At 51.3% G+C, this 19,819-nt stretch overlaps 4 protein-coding genes across 7 annotated transcripts; 2 read left to right on the forward strand and 2 right to left on the reverse strand.

Moving 5' to 3' along the window:
* Positions 1-3,748: 3,748 nt before the first annotated feature.
* On the reverse strand, positions 3,749-5,752 carry LOC100901791 (peroxisomal biogenesis factor 7). Its single transcript, XM_003746472.1, has 4 exons — positions 5,563-5,752; positions 5,163-5,273; positions 4,644-4,861; positions 3,749-4,541 (listed from the first exon to the last, which is right to left on the reverse strand). Exons 1-4 carry the CDS (start codon positions 5,567-5,569, stop codon positions 3,906-3,908), a joined length of 972 nt encoding a protein of 323 aa, XP_003746520.1. The 5' UTR covers positions 5,570-5,752; the 3' UTR covers positions 3,749-3,905.
* LOC100903429 (U6 snRNA phosphodiesterase) lies at positions 5,148-9,342 on the forward strand. 4 transcript variants are annotated; one of them, XM_003746563.2, is made up of 2 exons: positions 5,148-5,285; positions 7,901-9,342. In XM_003746563.2, the coding sequence occupies exon 2, from the start codon at positions 7,901-7,903 to the stop codon at positions 8,750-8,752; it is 852 nt and encodes a 283-aa protein (XP_003746611.1). In that variant the 5' UTR covers positions 5,148-5,285; the 3' UTR covers positions 8,753-9,342. The 4 variants fall into 4 exon arrangements, with proteins under 4 accessions (XP_003746611.1, XP_018496278.1, XP_018496279.1 ...); XM_018640762.1 differs by lacking the exon at positions 5,148-5,285 and adding an exon at positions 6,302-6,523; XM_018640763.1 differs by lacking the exon at positions 5,148-5,285 and adding an exon at positions 7,287-7,377.
* A 1,315-nt stretch (positions 9,343-10,657) lies between these two features.
* On the reverse strand, positions 10,658-12,299 carry LOC100903571 (protein arginine N-methyltransferase 1-like). The gene has a single exon (XM_003746564.2). It carries the CDS (start codon positions 12,180-12,182, stop codon positions 11,052-11,054), a length of 1,131 nt encoding a protein of 376 aa, XP_003746612.1. The 5' UTR covers positions 12,183-12,299; the 3' UTR covers positions 10,658-11,051.
* A 960-nt stretch (positions 12,300-13,259) lies between these two features.
* Positions 13,260-14,952, forward strand: Vta1 (vesicle trafficking 1). Its single transcript, XM_003746565.3, has 5 exons — positions 13,260-13,397; positions 13,534-13,703; positions 13,829-13,972; positions 14,165-14,267; positions 14,504-14,952. The coding sequence occupies exons 1-5, from the start codon at positions 13,260-13,262 to the stop codon at positions 14,915-14,917; spliced, it is 969 nt and encodes a 322-aa protein (XP_003746613.1). The 3' UTR covers positions 14,918-14,952.
* The last annotated feature ends 4,867 nt before the right edge of the window (positions 14,953-19,819 follow it).

The following is a 19,819-nucleotide window of genomic DNA, read 5'->3' on the forward strand; positions in this document are numbered from 1 at the left end:
ACCGGAGACTTCAGAAATAGAAGAAGATATTGTAGAGGAGTTCGGAAGTCCCCAGAAAGAGCGACCTTCAGTCTCGAGAATTCCCAGACCCTGGTACCGAATGAGATCTTTGGGACCTGAGTCTAGGGAGGAATTCTTGCGGAGCGACGCATCGAGGTCGTGTTCCTCGACTGCCAGGCTACGAAAACGATCCAGAGCATGGTTGGTGTGAGGTGACTCATTTCTCAGTAGGACACCATGTGGAGTGAGCGGAATGATGATTTCTATTATCATCAAAAGTAAGAAACGGTCCTGAATCACCAAAACAGCATGCCTATACTCGGTATAGCACACTCGATGCTATACCAATGCATTCAGCTTGTCACCCACAGGCACGAGACAAGAACAGCACTACAGAGTGACAAAAGCGCTCTGATCACATGCAGATTGTCACAGAGCTGATCCATAGCGTTCCTCACTACTACCCGACGTAACTTCTCTGTGAGGAGCAAGAAGTTCACGGTCACTGGGAGACTTTCCAAAGGAGAGATGCAGTTGGAAGATGTGGCAGAGGCTTCCAGTGATCGTTGTCCGCCGTAAGCATTCGTTTCATCTGCCGTATGACGATCCCTTTGAATCCCCTGTATTGTATATGTGCATGTGGGAACACTCCGATTGACGAGCGAGTCTTACGCTTTCCAGTCGGAAAATGCATTCTAGTCACAAGGGAAGCCCCTCATAGCGCGTGAGGATCATCCAGTGGCTCGGTCGTGGTGTCGATCTTCTCCTTCAGGACGGATTCCTGCTACTCCCTGAAGATGATCTGATTCTCCAACCGAAAGAGCATGCGGAATCTTCCGGCCATCGAGAGAGATATAACTTTCATTGAATCCTCCGATAAGTTGCGACTCCGCTCTAATCAGAGCAGGAAAACCGGGGTATATTGTATGTCGGAATGAGATCCGAGAATTAGCAGGGGCGCGGGAACAGGAACGCGATACTCCGGGGTGAACTGCATTCCTTGCGGTTTTCGGAAAGAAACCTTCGTCCGCGTTCCATTTCTTCAGATTGGAGGGGAGCTTGAGCGAAAACTGCTGGTCCGTTCGAGAGCTCAAGGTCTTTCCGCGGAGTTTTGTCTCGCTCACAACATCGGAGGATTTGGTCGGCTCTCCGTCACAGGTCTGCAAGCTCCGAGACACGCGACTTGCACAGGCTTCGACAACAAGAGGAGTGTGTCCTGTCAGACGGACCGACGCCTCGTCCTTCAATTGCTACCAGAGATGGAGAGCAAGCAAGCAGGAAAACTCGCTCAAGGCACCAATCTAGGCCGATTATGGTCCAACTATTGGCAAGAGTCCCGGATTAAGGTGACTCATCGAAAGCCTATTGCCCCGGAGCATGGAGGGGATGCGAACAGCGGCGAGAACAAGGGCATGCAATGAATAATTCTCCCTCTTCCAATCCGAAGTTAGGCTCATGAATACGACAGTCATTGTTTGAGGCATCAAACGAAAAATGAGGTTTGACCCGCGCGCTGCTTGCTTCCCGGAAGAAGGACGAGCGAGCGCTCGTAGGCCGTGACTCAAAATTCCATAGGGGCAGAGACCGGCGCCTCGCGAGCAAGGTTGTCTCTCACCTCTGAAGTCGAGGTTCCTAATGAAGAAATATTGCAGAGAAATCCGATGCTCGATCATCCGAGTCTCAAGCTCATCCGACTGGGGCAGATTTCTGAATTGACTCGAATCGGACTGTGAGATGTGAGAGTCGGCAGATCGGCCGTATCAAGTCGTATCATCATTGGCAAGAGCCTTATGATGATGATGAATGTCTGAGCACGTCATTTAAGAGCATCATTGTATGCATGAATATGCATATACCTTATACGGGAGATCTCTGCAGCCGATGTCGGAGCCGGAAGAAATCTCCACGAAGGGCCTGGCGCAAATTCGGTCGCTCGACAGATTTTGTGTCACGCATCCATAAATAGAAACCATGCAGTCGTAAATGAGAGCCGACGGCCTCCCAGGGGCCTTCGCTATCAATATCTGCAGGTGGCGCTGATCTAGTGCTACGTGCGTGGACTCAAACCGGTTTCTCCCTCGACTCGTTCGCTGTGCCCCGGGTTCCTCAGGTTTTTCATCGAGGAATCAGATCATTTCGAATGATAAAGAGCGACGGGAGACTCGACCCGCCCCGGACTCGATTCTTTTATCATCGGCAATCGACCCTCCAACCTTCCGCTCTCATCGTGTAGCATGCGCCAGTGTCCACTAGCCTCTCTCGCGATGGGGAGGAATCCGTCGACATCCGGATACAGAGAGTCCGTTAAAGGGCTTCGGAGCCTCTGAGCCCATCATGACAACCCGCAGCATATGTTTTTAAACATGCACCACATCAGAACTTCCCCGATCCTTGGAACAGAAACCGACAGGAGGTATGGATGCAGATCAACGATTCTAAATTTCCTGGGATATAGAGACAAAGACGCTATTCCACCGAGTTCCCGAGCGGAGCCCCTGGATATAACGATTTTTTGATGAATTCCCAGAGGCTGGGGTGTTCGCAAAAGCTTTCAGACCTCACCGGAGCATACTAGAGACACATCTGAACGAAACTTTCGCCAACAGCTTCGCCAATAGGCTCAGAAATGCTCAAACTCAGTTTGTTTCACTGTTGTCAAGTTGCTTGCGCGAGGGAAGGTGTTCGAGGAATCTGCTGGAATCCAGACACAGCGGGTCCTTCGCGAGCGTCGGAGCTCATAAGACTTTCGGAATGAGCTAGTCTCATTTGAGGAAACGGATTCGACATGATGCGGCCTCATTCCGGATAGGATCCGGAAAATGTAACTACGAGCTAGATGCTCCGCGTGCTTCTTTGGAAATGAAGACAAGTTGTGCTGTGAGGGAGCACACATGCTCCGCACTTCTTCCGAGTATACTGGGTATCCAGGACAGACAGCCTCAAATGTATCACAGCGCTCAAATCGTGCAAGGAGACGGCTCGTCCCGAGGAGTCTCTTTTCCGGCACTTTTTACACCTCTGGAAGGGATTACCGATTTCTTCATTCTTTTCTCGGTCAATTCCATGATGTAGGCTTCACGCTCCTCCGGCGACATCAACTTAAGGCGGAATTTCTCGAAAAAACTCAGTTTGAGCTCTTTGATCTCTTTTTCGAAACGATCCCGCTCCGGTTCCTCGCGTGGCGCCATCGTCGACGGTCGAGTGAGTCGAGTGCTTTCCAAATGCCTGCCCGGATCTGGAATTTTTCCCAGCGTCAATTCAAGCAACTTTCGAATTCGCCACCGTTTTGGGAGACTTCAGACGTATCTTGATCCATCCTAGCTCCGAGGATAAGCGCGCTCATGCAGATTTGGAGCACATCGAGGTGTATCCCGCTCTATCTGGGGAAGGAAACGCATCACCCCATCCGGAAGGTGCAGCTAACTTACTTCCTACGGCAATTCTCGTCCCTGTTCACGGGAGCAGGAGATGCTCTCGCTGCAGATTCTTCACTCCATCCTGATGTAAGGCAATGCGAAGGGCAAGATGAGCTGCTCCTGACGGTGCTCCTATCATTCGACACGCATGAGAACGACAGCCGAACTTAGAGCTCGGCGCATGCGCAGACAAGCCCGCGTGGTTTGAGCTCTTCGTCGTGAAGAATCCTTCTTTCGTTGTTGGCTAGATATAGTGGAGGGTTCCAAACGTAGCGGATATACCTAGACCAAGAACTCTAGAGAGACATGATCAGGAAGAAAATCCGCTTGTCATTACGTCGTCAACGATTTATTTCAGCGTTGATATAACAGCGGCGTGATGCCAAACCAGATCCATTTCGGAGTACAGTCGGTTTTCTCGTGCGGAGAGTCACCAGGGCAGTGTACCCGAGAGGAGCTCGTAGCGATGAATTCGTGTTCGGCAATTCTTCACATCACGGAGGAAAACAATTCCGCCCTCTTTGGCAGGCGGCCTACGCAAACTCGTTGATCCCAGCCGCAGTCAGCGAATTCGCCTTGTAATCTCAGGCTCCAATCGAGTCCATAGACGAATTCCGTGTGATTCTTGAATCGTGCGAACGAGCCTCTCATGAGGTTGTAGACCTGAGTCGTGAAATCGTAAGAGACCGAGGCCAACATGTGTCCCAGGAACGGATTGAAGCGAACTTTCTTCACTGCCATCCGATGAGGGAATCGATGGAGAGCTTCCGACGGTTTCCTAATGTCCCACGTCGAGACGAGGTTGTCCACGGATCCCGCTGACAAAAGCGCTGGGTCGTACGCAGACCAATCGACTGACAGAACTTCCGCAGGGGAAACACTCAGACAGATTTGAGGACGCTCCGCTCTTAGATCCCAAACCCCGACGGCGCCGTCTCCCGATGCCGAGCAGAAGGAGTTCGGATTACGCGGCGCCCAGACGGCGTCGTAAACATAGCTCGAATGGAATTTGAACGATCGCAACACCGCTTGTCGCGACGGATCCACGAGATTGATGGTACCGTCCCAGGATGACGACAGCACATTTTGACTGGAGCGCGTAGGATTCCATTGCACTGAGGATATCTGCGAGGAGACGAAAAACGCCATCATGGGTGAATCATCGATGAATGAGAGACCGTTGCGATGCGATGAAGACCAATCATCCGTGATCCGAGCATGACATACCTCTCTGGAGTGAGCTTTGATCACAGCCACTGGATGTGCGTGCAGTAAGTGGAAGATAATCAGGTGACCGTCAGCGGAAGCCGCGCAAACGACATTGGGATCGACTTCACTAAAGCTGAAGTCGAAGAGAGCGTCGTGATGAACGATAGTGTTCAAGACTCGGAACTGGCGATCCCGGCCCCGAGTCAGGACTAGAAGAGCTCCCCGACCCTGGATTCCTGAAAGAACGAGAGAGATCCTCCGGATATTCGCGTTGAAGTTGATGGTCGATGAACGATAAATAAAATTTCCCATGAACTTCCAATTTTTAGGGTCCATTGTCCTTAGAGAACCTTTCGGAAGGGAGGTTCCTCTCGACTCTCCATGCATAGGACGCATCGCTTGCGTGAGCGATTGCTCACCACCCGGGGTGATTGAACAACGAAGAATCCGCTCTTCGGCGACCATATAAGGTCACCCCGGGGATTAGCACGAGGATCCTTAACGTGAGCAAAATGTAATGCCTCGGGAGCAACTCACCATAATTTTGGTTCCCGGCACACACGACCAGATCGGCGTTGAAAGGCGAGAACTTCACGGCGAACCCATGCCAGCCTGGTATTCTACATACGGAGGGCGGTGTGACTTCATCTGACAATCGCGGTGAGAAGTTAGAGATCATCCCAGAGGCGCAATAATTCCACGAGAAGTCCCCGCTCACATAAGTACTGCGAGAGCCTCCATAGTTCGTCGCTTCAGTGTTCTGCGGTACGACCAGAAGCTCGTGGAGGAGTAACTGAGCTGTCTCTTCCGATTGCGCAATCGGTATGATCGGAATTCCTTAGTCTGCTCTGCATGAATCGTCTGTCCAGGAGACGGAACTTTTCTTTTGCCTATCTTTGTCGTTGTGGCTTCCCGTGGACATGCCGTGGTCACTGACCTGACATATCAGTTGAAGGATTTTGACTCTCGGGTCCGCACGTTCAATTTTGAGGCATCGCATGGAATCGGATCCGGGAGTCGCTGACTCCGAGGCTCCGGGCCCTCCCGCTCGTGCAGCCAGAGCGACCGATCGAACGGAACAGTCTCGAACCCCAGCGGATCAATACATCAGCTGGTGTCACGGTGCCGCCAACGAACAGCTGAGATCACAAATAGTGACACATGTGGGAGACGCAGCCCGAACACCACAGTGCGGACAACTGAGGCGTGAGCTGCCGCGGCTGATGGGACGCGACTTTCTTTTGAGGATCAAGCGACTTCCCTTGTTCGGGGAAATTATGTCACTCGGGTGTAGAGTCGACTAGAGAGTCGGTCCCCCTTAGTAATGATTTCGCATATACTCGAGGAATCGAGTGATTCTAAATGTCAACTGGTGACATTTTATAGCAGACGACGTGACCCCTTATTCTGCGCATCGCATCCGATCGTATATCTTCGTCTTCAGCGAGGGTTCTCGTCATAATTGATCCTCGCGGTTCGAGTACCGAGACGTGGACGTAGCAGAGTTCTTGTACTCGTCTTGAATCATTGAACCGACGCTTGCGTATGACTCGGATTGCTTTGTTTTGATGCGTGGCTTCGTTTTCGTCTTCGTCGTCGTTTCTCGCGCTCGCACACAACGACACGCACTTTCTCATTCTCTATCTGCTCCCACTATTGGTGGTGCTGCTGATGCTGTTTCAATGATGATGGCCGTGGTGCCTGTGTGCTGTTGGTAGAAGTTTCCCTCAGCGCGACACCTGAGAGGGAATACACGGGCACACGCTCCTCTGTGCGTCGATCAACTCGATCCCCACAGTCGATGTGGAGTGTTGCCTGAATTAATTGCCCCGAGTGAATACGGATCCCGGGAACCGCAATCGTCTGAAGAGTAGAACGAAGACACAAGAAGCTTCGAGGTGAGAACATCCATCGGTAGTAGCACGTCGAACCCTTTGTTCAATATTTACGATCGACATGGAGTCACGAGGACTTCGGAGTCCGTGTCTCTTCGCATAGAAGTTTCGGAAACGGCAGAGAACTCCCAGAGATGCGTACCACTCGACATTTAGGCGAAGCGTAGAGAAGTCTCGGTCGGCTGCCCTCTCGGTCAGACAGACATCGAAAACGTTATCTCGAGATTGCTGCGAGTTCTGCATCGATATTTTGTTAGCCGTCCGTCTCCAAACAGACGGGACTCCTCCGCGCCTGAAGTTCCGTAGGAGAATCCCACAATATCATCCATTGGAGGAAACGACGCAGTATTTGTGTCACGCCGGCGATGTGCGTTGTTGCATTTATGTGCGTGCCGTTGCGCTAAGCGAATACGCAGTTAGACTTAGGCTAGGCTGAAAAGCGGAGAGGCCCGCTGGTATCCGTGTCCTACTGCGATAGACAATCGAGAGTGAACTTTTGATTCACACCGGCAAGAGGCATGTCTTGGCGGACCGGATGGCGGGACATTCCGATCAGGCTCGAACCAGACGAAAGCCAAGAAAGAGAAAGGGGTTCTCTCGGGGGTGAAGAGGCAGCACGCGGGTCTGCTTGGTGAACCTCGTGGCTCAGATGCGGTGATGCATCCGATGCAGCATTGTTTAAACTAGACGGCCGCTGATAAGAAGTCTACCCGGTTTTGGCTCGGACTTCTTCAACGTTCCCGACGCTCGACCGGGGCGTAGGAAACGGTAGAAGCCCGCGGTCTGCTTCTTCAGCTGCTCAAGAATCATCCCCAGGGAAGACGCGCCTTTTTGTGCAATAACGGGGTGTGTTGAATGTGAGTGTGTCTTCATCGTTTGTGAGTCAGCAGCTGGGCGCCGGGAAATCCCATTCTGAGAAAGCTCTGCGAGAAGAAGTTTCCGATGCGTCATCTCTCAGTCATCGATTCTAACAGTGAACCACGCGTTACCGCCAGTGCACCGATGTAGAGCTCCGGGCGTCGAGTGTGCGTGGGCCGTGTGGTGCGGTACAATCATCCGAGTTTTCCCGTTACTCGGGAACGCTTTGCGCTGAGTGTGTTCTCTGAATTCTAGCGAAACACTTCGTAGAATCGCCCGCTTGATCTCGGCTCGGAAGAAAATCGCTTTAGGAACCGGGCCTAGGAGAAATCTACCAGAGGCCATTCCACTAGAAGCACTAGTTATGAAAGCGCTCGACGGAAGAGCAGCGACTCCCTCTCTAGATAATAATCGAACTTAGTTGGTCGTGAGTCCCGAGATCAGCCGGGTCGGGGACCGGAGTGAGTCTCGGCTCCGGATTGCGAGACGGAATGTCTCATGTTAGTGTCTGTTCGCTTTCAGATGAGTTTGGCGCAGCTCACGTGTGCGTACGATAGCCACACATCGTCCGAAGGATCGAATTCCTCGAATTCAGGCGAATCATCGTCGGGGCCGACGACGATACCGCAGTATCCGCCGTGCAAGAAGAACAAACTAGAGCTACCCAAAGAAATCAGCGGAATGTTCCCCTCGCGGAACTGGACTGACGAGCCGGAGAAGCACGGCGGCCGTCGTCGAGCCTTCGAGCACGAGCAAGGCGTCTGGGCGTCGCACTTCTTCGTGCAGACCTGCGACAAGGAATACATGGACGACGTGCAAAAAATCGCCTGCGATACCGTGCCGTTCCTCAGGAGATCGGACACCGCTCAGTCGCACATCTCGCTCTCGAAAACCCTCAAGTGCCGCTATCACTGGATCAAACCATTGTATTCCTACGTCCGCCAGGGGATACAGACGAGGAAACCGTTCCTAGTTTCCTTCAGCCGTTTCTCAGTCTATGAGAACGAAGAGAAAAACACCTGTTTCCTCGCGCTCGATGCAGATATCGGCGCCAACGACCTCAAGGATCTCTCCGGGCGTGTCGACAACGCCCTGGATCATTTCAATTTACCGCACTTCTACCATCAGCCAAGATTCCACGTGAGCATCGGCTGGGTACCGATGCATAGGAAAAACGATCTATTGAAAAGCCTGGCCGACCTGCAAAGAGAGCTTGATGACTATTGTTTGTCGGTCGAGCTAGCCGGCGTCGTGGATCGTCTGTGCTTCAGGTCCGGGTGCAAGCTCTACGAAATTCCTCTGGGAATCGAGATCCCACACATGCAGTACACGTCTTCGGAGGCTCCTGCGAAAGGCAAACCCAAGAATAATTGAGCTCGTTCCTCACCGATAATTATTTATTGCGTGATGCTTGTGTGGAATGTGCGAACACCCAAGTGGATGCAAATCTGAATGTGGGGGCTTGATGCCCGATGAAAGTGTTACGAATGCTCTCTATCTGAGTCTCGGAAGCTTCGAGGACTTGGAGCTGGTAATGGCTCGTTACATTGTTGTTGTGCCTCCGCTCTATAGCGGAAAAAGGCTCTGGCGCGGATAAACATTATAGGACAATTACGGAAACTGATTCAACGGCTGGATAATATATCCATTATATCACGAGCGAGGACAAGCCGTCGTATACCGCAACCCATGATCTCAATATCTGATACAATCAGATCGTCAGTCAGACAGTTTATTTAGCAATTCTAATGGAATGATTCGTTTTCTCACGACCGATTGATCAGGTCCGAGAGCCACACTGAGTCCTTGAGTACATCGAAACAGCATAAGACAGCAAGGGAAAGATAGACTTAGCTATTTATTCTGTCGTTGCGATATCTGTAAATACGATGTACTTTATCTAGAATAAGGGAAATAATATCATTGTCGTCGAATACTATCAATAAACCGAAAATAACGTGGAAGGAGTGATTTCTTTCCTTCAGGCAGCCCTCGCCTCGCTGCCGTCCTCGAGGTCTGGCAGTTGCGCATCACGCACATGGAGCTGATGTTTGAACATACGAACGTTGACGATGTTTTGATCTGAAGAACAACACTAGTAGGTAGGTCAGGGTCACGCTGACAGATCGGAGATGGCATCTTGCTCATACCTAGATCCGTGGCTCATTTTCGCAGATGTGGAGCGTTTACCAGATGTTCTAGCTCTGGACTGACAACAGATCGGACTCCAATATTATGGCAAAACCTTTAAGTCACCGATTTAGATGCACCGAGGAACTCCATTACCCGTCTCATGCTTCTTCGATATCTCGGAGATTGACGTATGGTTACATCTCTCGAACGAAAGTATACTCAGCGATTGAATTGAGGAAGATGAAGTGGAAAAGGTCTGGAAACGCCCGTCATCTGATTCAAATCTGTGGCCAGATGGCACAGCATTCGGAACTTCCTCAGCTAAAATTCTCTCTCTATAATCTCATTGCCATGATCTTCCAATTCACAATCCATGGTGTCGTGTCCCATCTTCAGAATGATTCCAGAGCCCGCTGCGAGAATGATGGCTCCGAAATTTCGTTTGGCTCTGACCAAACAAGTCGTTCCGCCATGCTCAGAGGGGCGAAATCCAGGAGAAGAGCTCCGCTCGTCGCACAAGATGCCCCCCACGGGATTTCAAGACAATGTCTTTCATGCGATCCCGTATGTATACGCATAGCCGACCGTTTCGGCCACTCGGCAAGACGCTTATGTTCAAGAGCGGTGGTGGGAGAATTAGGTGAGCCTGTCTCCCGTGAGCTCCGGGACCGGGGCAAGGGAACGCTTCATCGTTTATAGCCAGCCGGACATATTCCTCGCATGTTACCTTCTAATAAGTGATTCTAACGAGTGACGGACCGCATCTCAGGGAGACAACTGAGCCTAGAGCTCCCCTTTGATCTTTCGTCTAATTGATCAGTCAAAAGCTCTTGGGTCCTTGACCCCACGTTGTATGTATGGAGAGTGAAGAGCGTATCATCCAGCTCGAGTTCCTATTCGCAATTCGTCCAGAGACTTCTGTTCGACGTCGTGGGATAAACATTCTTCCGGTGATACATCATACCTCCGAAATCACCGGAAATTCTCTCTCCGGGGAAGGTGGAAAGAACCTTGCATTCGCTCTCTCTCCCACTATTCCGATTTCTCAGAGATTTTCATTTCGCATCGCATGGGATGATTAATGTCATCTTTTTTTCCAGTAGTCATCGAATTTCGACGAATGAAAAACCTTGGGATCAGAGCACCAAATCATATATAATGATGTATACATTTTATTTATACACATTATAGTCTTGACCTTCTATCAGTAGAATATCTCGCGGGCGAGTCACCCGAGGGGAGAAAACCGGAAGGAATCCAAGAGAGTGATATCATCACTGAAGTGTGCAATCAAACGTTTATACAAAGAGCTGATTGAGAAGCGGGTTCCCAGACTCGGATCGGGGCCTTTTACGCAAGACTTGGTTCCAGTCGAGGATCGGCGAAAAAATGAAAAGGATCTGGTGCTTGTCAGAAGAAGGCGCTGGATCGTCCTTCTCAGTTCGTCGTTGACGACACCGCTACAAATCACAAACATTTGAAAAACACCCGGGCTGCTGCTCTCGTCGAAGTTGTTTCCCTATCCTCCATTCGTATTTATTCAGCGCATCCTATACTCATGGCTCGCCCTCATCTGCGAGAGCTCTCCATCGAACTCGATTGAGATTTTCATGTCGAGATCACGATTGTTTCGAGCGTTCGGCTTCATGCTGAATGAGCCGTGGATCACATCGTTCTGCTTGACGACCATATAGTCGTCGAGATAGAACACCGTCTGTTTCCAATGAGTGTACGGAGCCTCTGGTCCGGTGGAGAAGCCGATACGGGAGTGGCTACGAGAGAATTCGACATTGAAGAACGCCACCAGGGCGTGGATATAGTCGTCGCGGAATACGCGAAGCGACCATGACGTTTCGAAATCGAGTTCGGACTTTGCCACGGTGTACAGATCGATTTCCTTGATGACTGTGGCGTTGGTGCACACCTGAGACTTATCAACAACATCGACGAGAGGTTCGGAAATGGCGACCTTGCGCATGCAGCTCATGTCGAAACCGTAGACGTCCTCCCACCAATTGATCTTGTCGTCTTTGTACCGGCGATCCTCGATTCCGCAGATGAAAAGCTTGGCCTTGTCGGGGAAAAGGGCGCCACCCGGCGCCAGCCAACGGTCGCGCGCGTAGAGAACGGTGTCGAGCATCGACTCGTAGAATAGGCAGTATCCCATCCATTCCGAAATGATGATGTCCACCTTTTCGATTCCGTCCGGCAGTCCTTCGAGTTCCTCGACTTTCCCCTTCACCAGGGTGATCACATTGTCGAGACCGTTGAGTTCGACGATTTCTCGCGCGTGTTGAATGATCCCTGAGCACTCGATGCCGATCACCTTCTTCGCACCGGCTTTCGCAGCGAACATGCAGAGAATGCCGGTTCCGCAGCCGATGTCGAGTACGACTTTGTTCTTGAAAAGATGCATGTTATGGTACATGGCGTCGCGGTAGGTACACGTGCGGACCTCGTCCTTGAGCATTTCCTCGTGGATGCCGAAATGAGCGTACGAATCGAAATAGTAGTCTTTCGAGGTCATTTCTTCAGGTTTCTCGGGTAGCTCGGCGGACTTCACTGGATGCTTACATTTCGTGCACAGCGTGCTCCCATCTTCCTTCGCGACATCTTTGCCGTTAGTGACTGGCTTCTTGAGCGGAGATGACATCTCAGCATCCGCGGACATTGCCTTTTCCTTGACGAGCAAGTCGGCGATGGTTGAGACTTACGAATACAGGTAACTTCCGGAATAAACGTACTCGAGTCCTCGGTGTTCTCGACTCCACGCGCTACAGACTCTCCTCTCAAACTCACACACAACACCGGGACGACCGGTCCACGGGCTCACGCGGAGGTCTTTAAGGATGTCGCCCGATCCAACACAGAAGGATCTCCGATGGAAGGGGAAGCTCCAACAAGGAAGTCGACCAGCACCTGAAGATTCTGGAGTTCTCAATTATAGCGATGAGACTGAATCGTTTCGGAATAGATATCGATGGTAATTTTGGCATTCGCAGCGTCTCGGGATTTGAATTTGGCGCCTAAGCGCCTACTGCTGTTTATTGTCATCTAAGTTTTCGCTCGAGCCGAGTGAGAGAACTTTGAAAGGTGTGGAAAACTGTCACAACTGATCGCAGGTGGAAGGATCTAGGTCGTGGACGCAGCGTTGAAATCCCTCGGGTCTGACATTGATAGAGCTCGAGTTGTCAGGATACGAATATCACCTGAACCAATGTGAGTACTCACTTATGACCAGCCTAGTCTACGGTGCATCTGCCAACAGCTGACGATGAGTGATATCAGCGAAGTATAAAATATGATTCATTGCACGATACGTCGTCCGGTGATGGTTGAAGACTGCAGACTCTCAGAATTCCGTCTTCAGCGTCGTCAAGCCAATTCCCGCTTCGTTCGGGAACGTTTTCAGCTGGGAGTGAACGTCGGAGTTTCCCTTCCATTCTCCCAAAATTTTCGTAACTCACACTTATCGCCGGGGGAATCCGGTGCGATGGCACAACTTCCTCTAGAATATTCTAAGAACCCTCCTGTGATCTGAAGACATCGATAAGGAATTCTAAAGTTCAGTCTCGCTACGGATACAGGAAAGGAAATCCGTTTCGATATGGAACGGCAACTAGGCCTCGGGGTATTTCTTCCCGAGAGCAGCGACGCTATACACGTTCTTACATGGCCAAGCTTTCCATGCTATCGATGTCTTTTTAAAACTCAGTGGAAGTGTCATTCACTTTCCTGTATCCTCCAGATGGCGGCCGGAGGCTCACAAGTACCAACTTCGCTGAAGGCTATCGCGCCCTACATCAAAATCGCCGTAATGCACGACGCCAAAAATCCTGTGATCGCCTATTGGTGCCGGTTCTACGCGCTCGAGAAAGGTCTCAAGGTATGACATGAAAAATCACAGTTCCAATGAATGAATTTTATCATCCTCCATCGCTTCTCACTCAGTCTGACGGTCATGATAAGGTTTGATGTTTCAAGCTTTTGCCCTGAGCCAAATTTTCTGCTTCTGATTCAAGATCAACAAGAGTGACGACGATCGAAATTATCTGATGTCTCTTATGGACCTGCTGGAGAAAGCGAAACAACAGAACCATGACGATGAAGCGTACTCCAACGATCTTGTCGCACAAAGTCAGATCGAGGCCCACGCCCTGAAACTCTTCAACGTAGCCGATCAGCAGGACAAGTGAGCTCACGAAAGATCCCTATTGACGTCATTCAAAAAAGAAAATGGTCCCGGGAGTCAAGACTACTGCGGGGCATGCTCGAGCTAAGATTTGACGCGGCATGACGGTCGATTATCATCCGCAGGAACGCCAATTTCGATACCAGCCTCATCAGGATCTTCCACACAGCGGGCTACTTGTTCGACGTTCTGGGTAGCTTCGGTGAGATCAGCGAAGAAAATCTACGCTTGAGCCGCTATGCAAAATGTAAAGCGGCCGATATTCACAAGTGAGCATCAATGTGACCTTTGACCTGTCATCTGGGGCAAGCTCTGAGGAGACGATACTCTCGGATGTCACGATAAGTCGAGCGCCTTTCAGCGGAGGAGGGATCGTCGGATGTTCTCGATAGGCGAACTTGGATAATCAGAACAGAAATCGTCGCCGTTTCTCTTGGGAATTGACTTCCTCGTCATTGCAGGTGTTTGAAAGAGGGTCGTCAACCCGTTCCCGGGCCTATGAAGGGAGACGACGAAGGTTTTGAGGAAGACGGTCTGGGCGCTGGCGCGAATGCGAGAGCTGCCGTAAGTATAGATACAAGTCGGCTTGCTTCTCTGCCTGATTGAATCATTTCACCCGTGAAGAAACCAGGGATCGGGGAATCAGGAAGAGGGAGAATCCTCAGCTGATGTTTCCGATGAAGATCCTTGCTCGATTCCCAAGAAGACCATCCTGGCATCTGAACTGAGGGGGGAAGGCGGGAGAAAAACGAGATCATTGAGAAGCCCCGCAGCAATGAATTGATTTTCAACGTTTCCAGGGTCCGTCAAATTTCGTTCCCACGCCCATGCCTCGAGCGAATGTCGGCGGAGGCGAGTTCGACATGGGGTTGCCTCAGGTGCCGCAGGCGCCCGCGGCCCCACAAGATCCCGCGCCGTCGGCGCATCCGCCGCCTCAAGTACCTCAACAGCCTCCCAGAGACGAGAGTCTGGGCGCGTACCCGAAGGTTCCGCAGTATTCGAACACTGCGTCAGTAGCACCGGCGGCTCCCGTGCCTGTACCGCCCCCCACTCCGGCTGGCGGTTTGCCGAGCATATCTACGGATCAAGTTTTGAAAGCTCAAAAATATTGTAAATATGCTAATAGTGCTCTCACGTATGAGGACATCAATACGGCTGTTCTTAACCTCCACAAAGCGCTAGCTTTACTCACGACGGGAGTGGATCCACAATGATCATCTTAGCTTTCGTGGCAGAAGTCTCGGGAATCCTATTTGGGTTGGGGGAACTATTTGTTTACTGGGGATTCAGGATGAGACGCTTTCGAGGCTGTTGGCACCATCGTATCTATTGTTATATGTATGTCGAGGGCTCGTATGTCCGAAATAAAGAAAATAAGTGACAGCACATCCCTTGTTTATGAATATTCCTTGGTATCATTTTCCCACCACAGGGAATCGACAAGCATTCGAGAGGAAGGAGAAAGCTTAAGAATCTGCTCTGTTCTCGACACTCTTCGTACACCTGAGGCCTTCACCCAGAGCTGATGAGTTCGGAGTCTTCTTTGAAAGTGCGGGCTCGATAGGCTCCAGAGATCCTCGCACCTTTGCTCTCCATCTATCTGTCCCGATATTACCCATCAGTTCCAAATACTAAGGAGTAATTAGAAATGCCTCCGCTTGCCAAGCGAAGCCCGACTCCGACATCATGAACGATCGACAATCGATCTGTAACGAGCTCCGAATCGAGAGCCGCGTATCGGAGTGTCTCGAATAGGGGGAACTGATCTGTATCTTTGAAGCAAAAATGAAATGTCCCGTCGACGCCCTGAACCGGGACTCGGCCGAATGGTACGATGAGCGAGACCAAGGAAGAAAAACTCTGCAGACAGTGACACTTCGCGTGATTGTTTCCCGATTCGGTAGCAGTAATTCACGGTCTCGTCACGGTGAGACACGCCACGAGCGTGTTGGGGACGGACGCAATGAGAGGTATGGGGCCGAGGACCAGCCCGCAACTGACGACCGCTAACGCATCGGTCCGTTGCGTATCACATGGGGTTTCATAGAGCGACGCGTCAAGTTCGGGGACGCCGACGGAAGCGGAGGGATGAGGGCGACTCGTCGTAAGGGGTGAGCTATTGCTCGGATCGTACCCACGCGCGTTGTCGGAGCGCTCGCTCCGATACGGGGCTGCGGTTCGTATCGGCGAGGCGCGGTCTTTCACTACATGACCGGGTGATCTGTCTCCGAGGCGAGAGTATCGATCTTCAGACCCGCCTTCTCGATCATTGCACACCAGGCAAACCTATGCCCGCTGTCTAAGCGGCGGTGGAGCTAGGTCCTTCGGCGGAACCTCGCGTTGATCATGCTTACATATTATGCTGCAAGCAGGCTCTCGATGTTCCTTATCGGTGGAGAGAAGAAGCTCCGGTTCTGATGCAACGAGCACTCACAAGTGCGATCTCCCTGACTCGGACCTGATGATTGGGTCAGGGGCCGGCTAGCAAGAATCGCGTGCGCGCTCAGGGAGAAACCGATTTCGGCCGCTCCTGGGCGGAACCGCGGTCTCGATTGATAAACACTGCCTCCGGTTCCCGATTGGGATATCTGGACAGGGTCCTGGGATATGGTCGGTGTCTTCGAAGGAAAGTTGCCCCCTCAGACCAGCTGTCGTGAAAAACGACAGTGAGGCATGATCGATGATAGCTTATAAGCGTTCCTTCCCTGAACCATCGCGCTCATCTTCACCAGACGTAACCGAGGGAAACTCGCCTCGCTCCGTGCGATCGAATTTTTAAGACCTCAATTCGATGGTCTCTCCAGCTGGGAAATTCTCTCTAAAAATATAATTCCGTTTATGCCGAGGTCGCAGTATCCAAACAATCTCCTCCGGTATCCCGCGTTGAAATCGACCATAAGGCTGGCGCGTTTGTCACTTCGTGCGTTGAACGTAGAACGCAGAATGCACATGCATCGACACTGCAGAGAGGTCTCATGAGGGCAGCCGACAAAATATGCGGGCTCGGGATGAGATACCCACAAGCTTCATAAGAATGGGTAAGAAGAAGGCACAGATGTGTGTAATTCATCGCGGAAGGATGATGAATCGATGATCATATGAACGGAGTTCTCGAGGAGCGTAGTTTCCGTGCGGAAAATCGAATGGAGATCCTGAATGCTTTCAATCGAGGAACTTATATCGACAACTTTCAGCTCCGCATCTATAAGCCCTGGTCTTTCTGGGACTTCCGGAAGACGCAGCGCTTGAGCCGACTCCAGCTCCGATCAATACCCCTCGCCTTCGATTCTGAAATATTGGCCGCTAAGAGAGGAGCTCGGCGCTCCGTTCTGCTGTAACTTCGCGAACCCTCCTGGCCGGCGGAGGATGCGGCGGCTACAAAAGCAAGGGTCCGGGACGCTCGGAAGAATTTCTAGACCAAGTTGGTCTTCTCTAGGAAGTCTCTCGGATGCTCTTTGGAGTAGGCGATGGATCAAATTCAAAGATTCTACTCTCATGGAGCTCTTATTCTTCCAGGCATGCCTTCGGCCCGGCTACGGTTCAACGTGCCAAGCCTTGTGCTCGCGACCGGAGCCCACTCCATGTGCGAGAATTATATCGGACGCTCTAGCTACCGCCATTGCGGGATTACCCCAGGGCTTATCCGGCACATTCTCGGAAGCTTCTAATCTCGATTCTCTTCCAGATCAGACTCCAGCGTCGCAAGAACACCGTGTACGAACCGCATGTGCTTTTCTGAATCTCGATCATCGTCCTACTCTGAAACTGAACTTCTTTCTTCTCTCAAGCTGTTGACAGACGGAGACCATGCCTGGGATACTTCCAGCGGTTTGCTTGCATGGATCGAGCCTGCGGGGGATTCGCGTGCTCTGGAACATCTATCGCTAAAATAGAGGATGTCTATTCAGGTGGAAGGAAATATTCGTACCGCTGCGAGATCTGTAAAAGAGGCTTCGCGAGGAGTAATCATCTAGTCGACCACCTACGGAGCCACGTGGATGAACGACCCTTCGAGTGCAAGCGGTGTAAAAAAAGGTTCCGGGCCGAACGCAATCTCAATGAGCATCAGGTTATCCATACGGGAGTCAAGTATCGGTGTCCTGTGTGTACCATTGAGTTCTCGCGAAAAAGGCAATGTGAAGTACACATGTCCAAGCACTGCTCACCTTGACACCGAATAGTTCGGATTGTATGGGTATTCCGAGGTGGGTTTTATAATTCAATATAGCGTGAGAGATTGTGATATAAGGAAATGTGGGAATCTGTGTACATATATGTATCATATGTGATCTAGAGTTTGGGTCTAGAGGACTTCGGAGCCCCGTATATAAATATTCAAGTATTGAAGAACGAATCAATAAAGGAAAAAAATTGCAATGTGTATATCTGATGTGATTTCGAGAGGAATGAGCTGCGAGACCCCAGCCGCAGCCTTGCTGCATCAGCAGTAAGATCTTGGGATCGCCTGGCGCATCAATCATATGTTTTGAGGTCTCCCGCAGACAAAGATCGCCAACAGTTCCCGCACCCCTCCGTTCCCCACGATGTCTGCGACATTGAGCACACCCCATACTACTGAGCGCTTATCTGCCAGCGAAGATTGAGTCAATTCGAGAATTTTTCCGGCATGGGGCGGTCGACTCTTAATCAGTCGAAGTTGCAAGATCTTCTTTAATTGTAAGTCACGTTTCGCTGTGTCAGATCATCTAAAGGAGTACAATCCCTTCCGGAGGCGGACTGAAACGAAGCGCGAGCAAATGGGATTCTCCGCTCACCTCGCGCGGACTTTCACGATCGGAGCAATATTTAGGGAATTCGTTCTCTCCCTCAGGAATATGCTGAATTCCCTTTATATGCATCGACACTTCTTCGCCGATTCCAGTCCATCTTTTCCGAAATCTTCTCCGAGGTATGCCCGCAATCCGGCCGCTCCCTCACTAGTTTTCGCTTCGATCCACGCATCCATTTCTCCATGCGGAGGAGGATACCGCTCGAAGCCTCGGGTGCATTCTCCAGACACTCTCATGTCGGGACCGTGATCTGGAACGTATGGCCCCTTGTCCCGTACTTCCTCCGCGTGAGACGCACTTCGTCGGAGATTGCCAAGACACCACGGTTGAATATGTCGCAACATCACGCTGTCAGGAAACCAATCTTCAGGATACTCAATGCGGATATCCGGAAGGACGTTCCACCTTTACGTGAGGTGGGGGCGACGTATCGCGAGTCAGAGTGATTTAGCGAGCTGCCCTCGCGCGAATCATACGCCCACTCGGTGCGTGCTCTCAGCCACGAGAGATCCGAGAATCTCGGGCAGTGGGCGCATCCTCGCCAGAGGATCAGTTTATCTCCGATCGGTGCAAGAGGTCTCTGATGCGGGAGAGTCGAGCTTCCGACGCGGCGCATCAGCTCGACCACGAGATGAACTCCGATCCTCCGCGAAGGGGGTGAAGGGTGATGTCTTCGGACAGGAGATTCGGAATTTCGCGGCTCCGAGCTCCTGATACCATGAGAGCGGATCACCTGTAATTCCGATGCTTATGGGAATGGATTTGGAAGTGATCTGGCGGTCCGCCCGAGACTAGGATGCGTGTATTTTATTGTAGATCATCTCCAGTTTCGAATTTCCCTGCACAGCGAAGCTCTTCGGAGTGTCTCGATGCGCATCATCGTCGAGGAAGCACATTCCACCGTTTAGTTCTTTGAGAAATTGCTCACTGGCACGCGTCACGTGTCCGAGATGCGAAAGACCCATCCGACGGCTTCGCTGGGTCCCTTTTCGGTACCCGAGGCTCGAAATATCGCCACGCTCAACCGAATCGAGGAGCTTGCCTCTCACTCAGTGGATATGTGGCACACCAACAGAGCATGGACGTCACACCCACTCAGTCACAACTCAAAATCACTCGAGCGGTCGACGCCAGAGAACCAATCTTAAGTTCTCTGGTCGCCGAGACTCGGGAGCATCATTGAATTAATTCTGGAAAAAGCTCCCTCCGACGTCTCCTTCGACCAGCCGGAGACTCAATGAGAAGTCTTTAGGAGTCTTCGACCTCACAAATGGGGAGAGATCACATTGGCATCGACACGCGAGAGGCTCGCGCTCAACGAAGGAG

This window comes from Galendromus occidentalis, unplaced genomic scaffold, assembly GCF_000255335.2.
Source record: "Galendromus occidentalis unplaced genomic scaffold, Mocc_1.1 scf7180000077497, whole genome shotgun sequence".
NCBI lineage: Eukaryota > Metazoa > Arthropoda > Arachnida > Mesostigmata > Phytoseiidae > Galendromus > Galendromus occidentalis.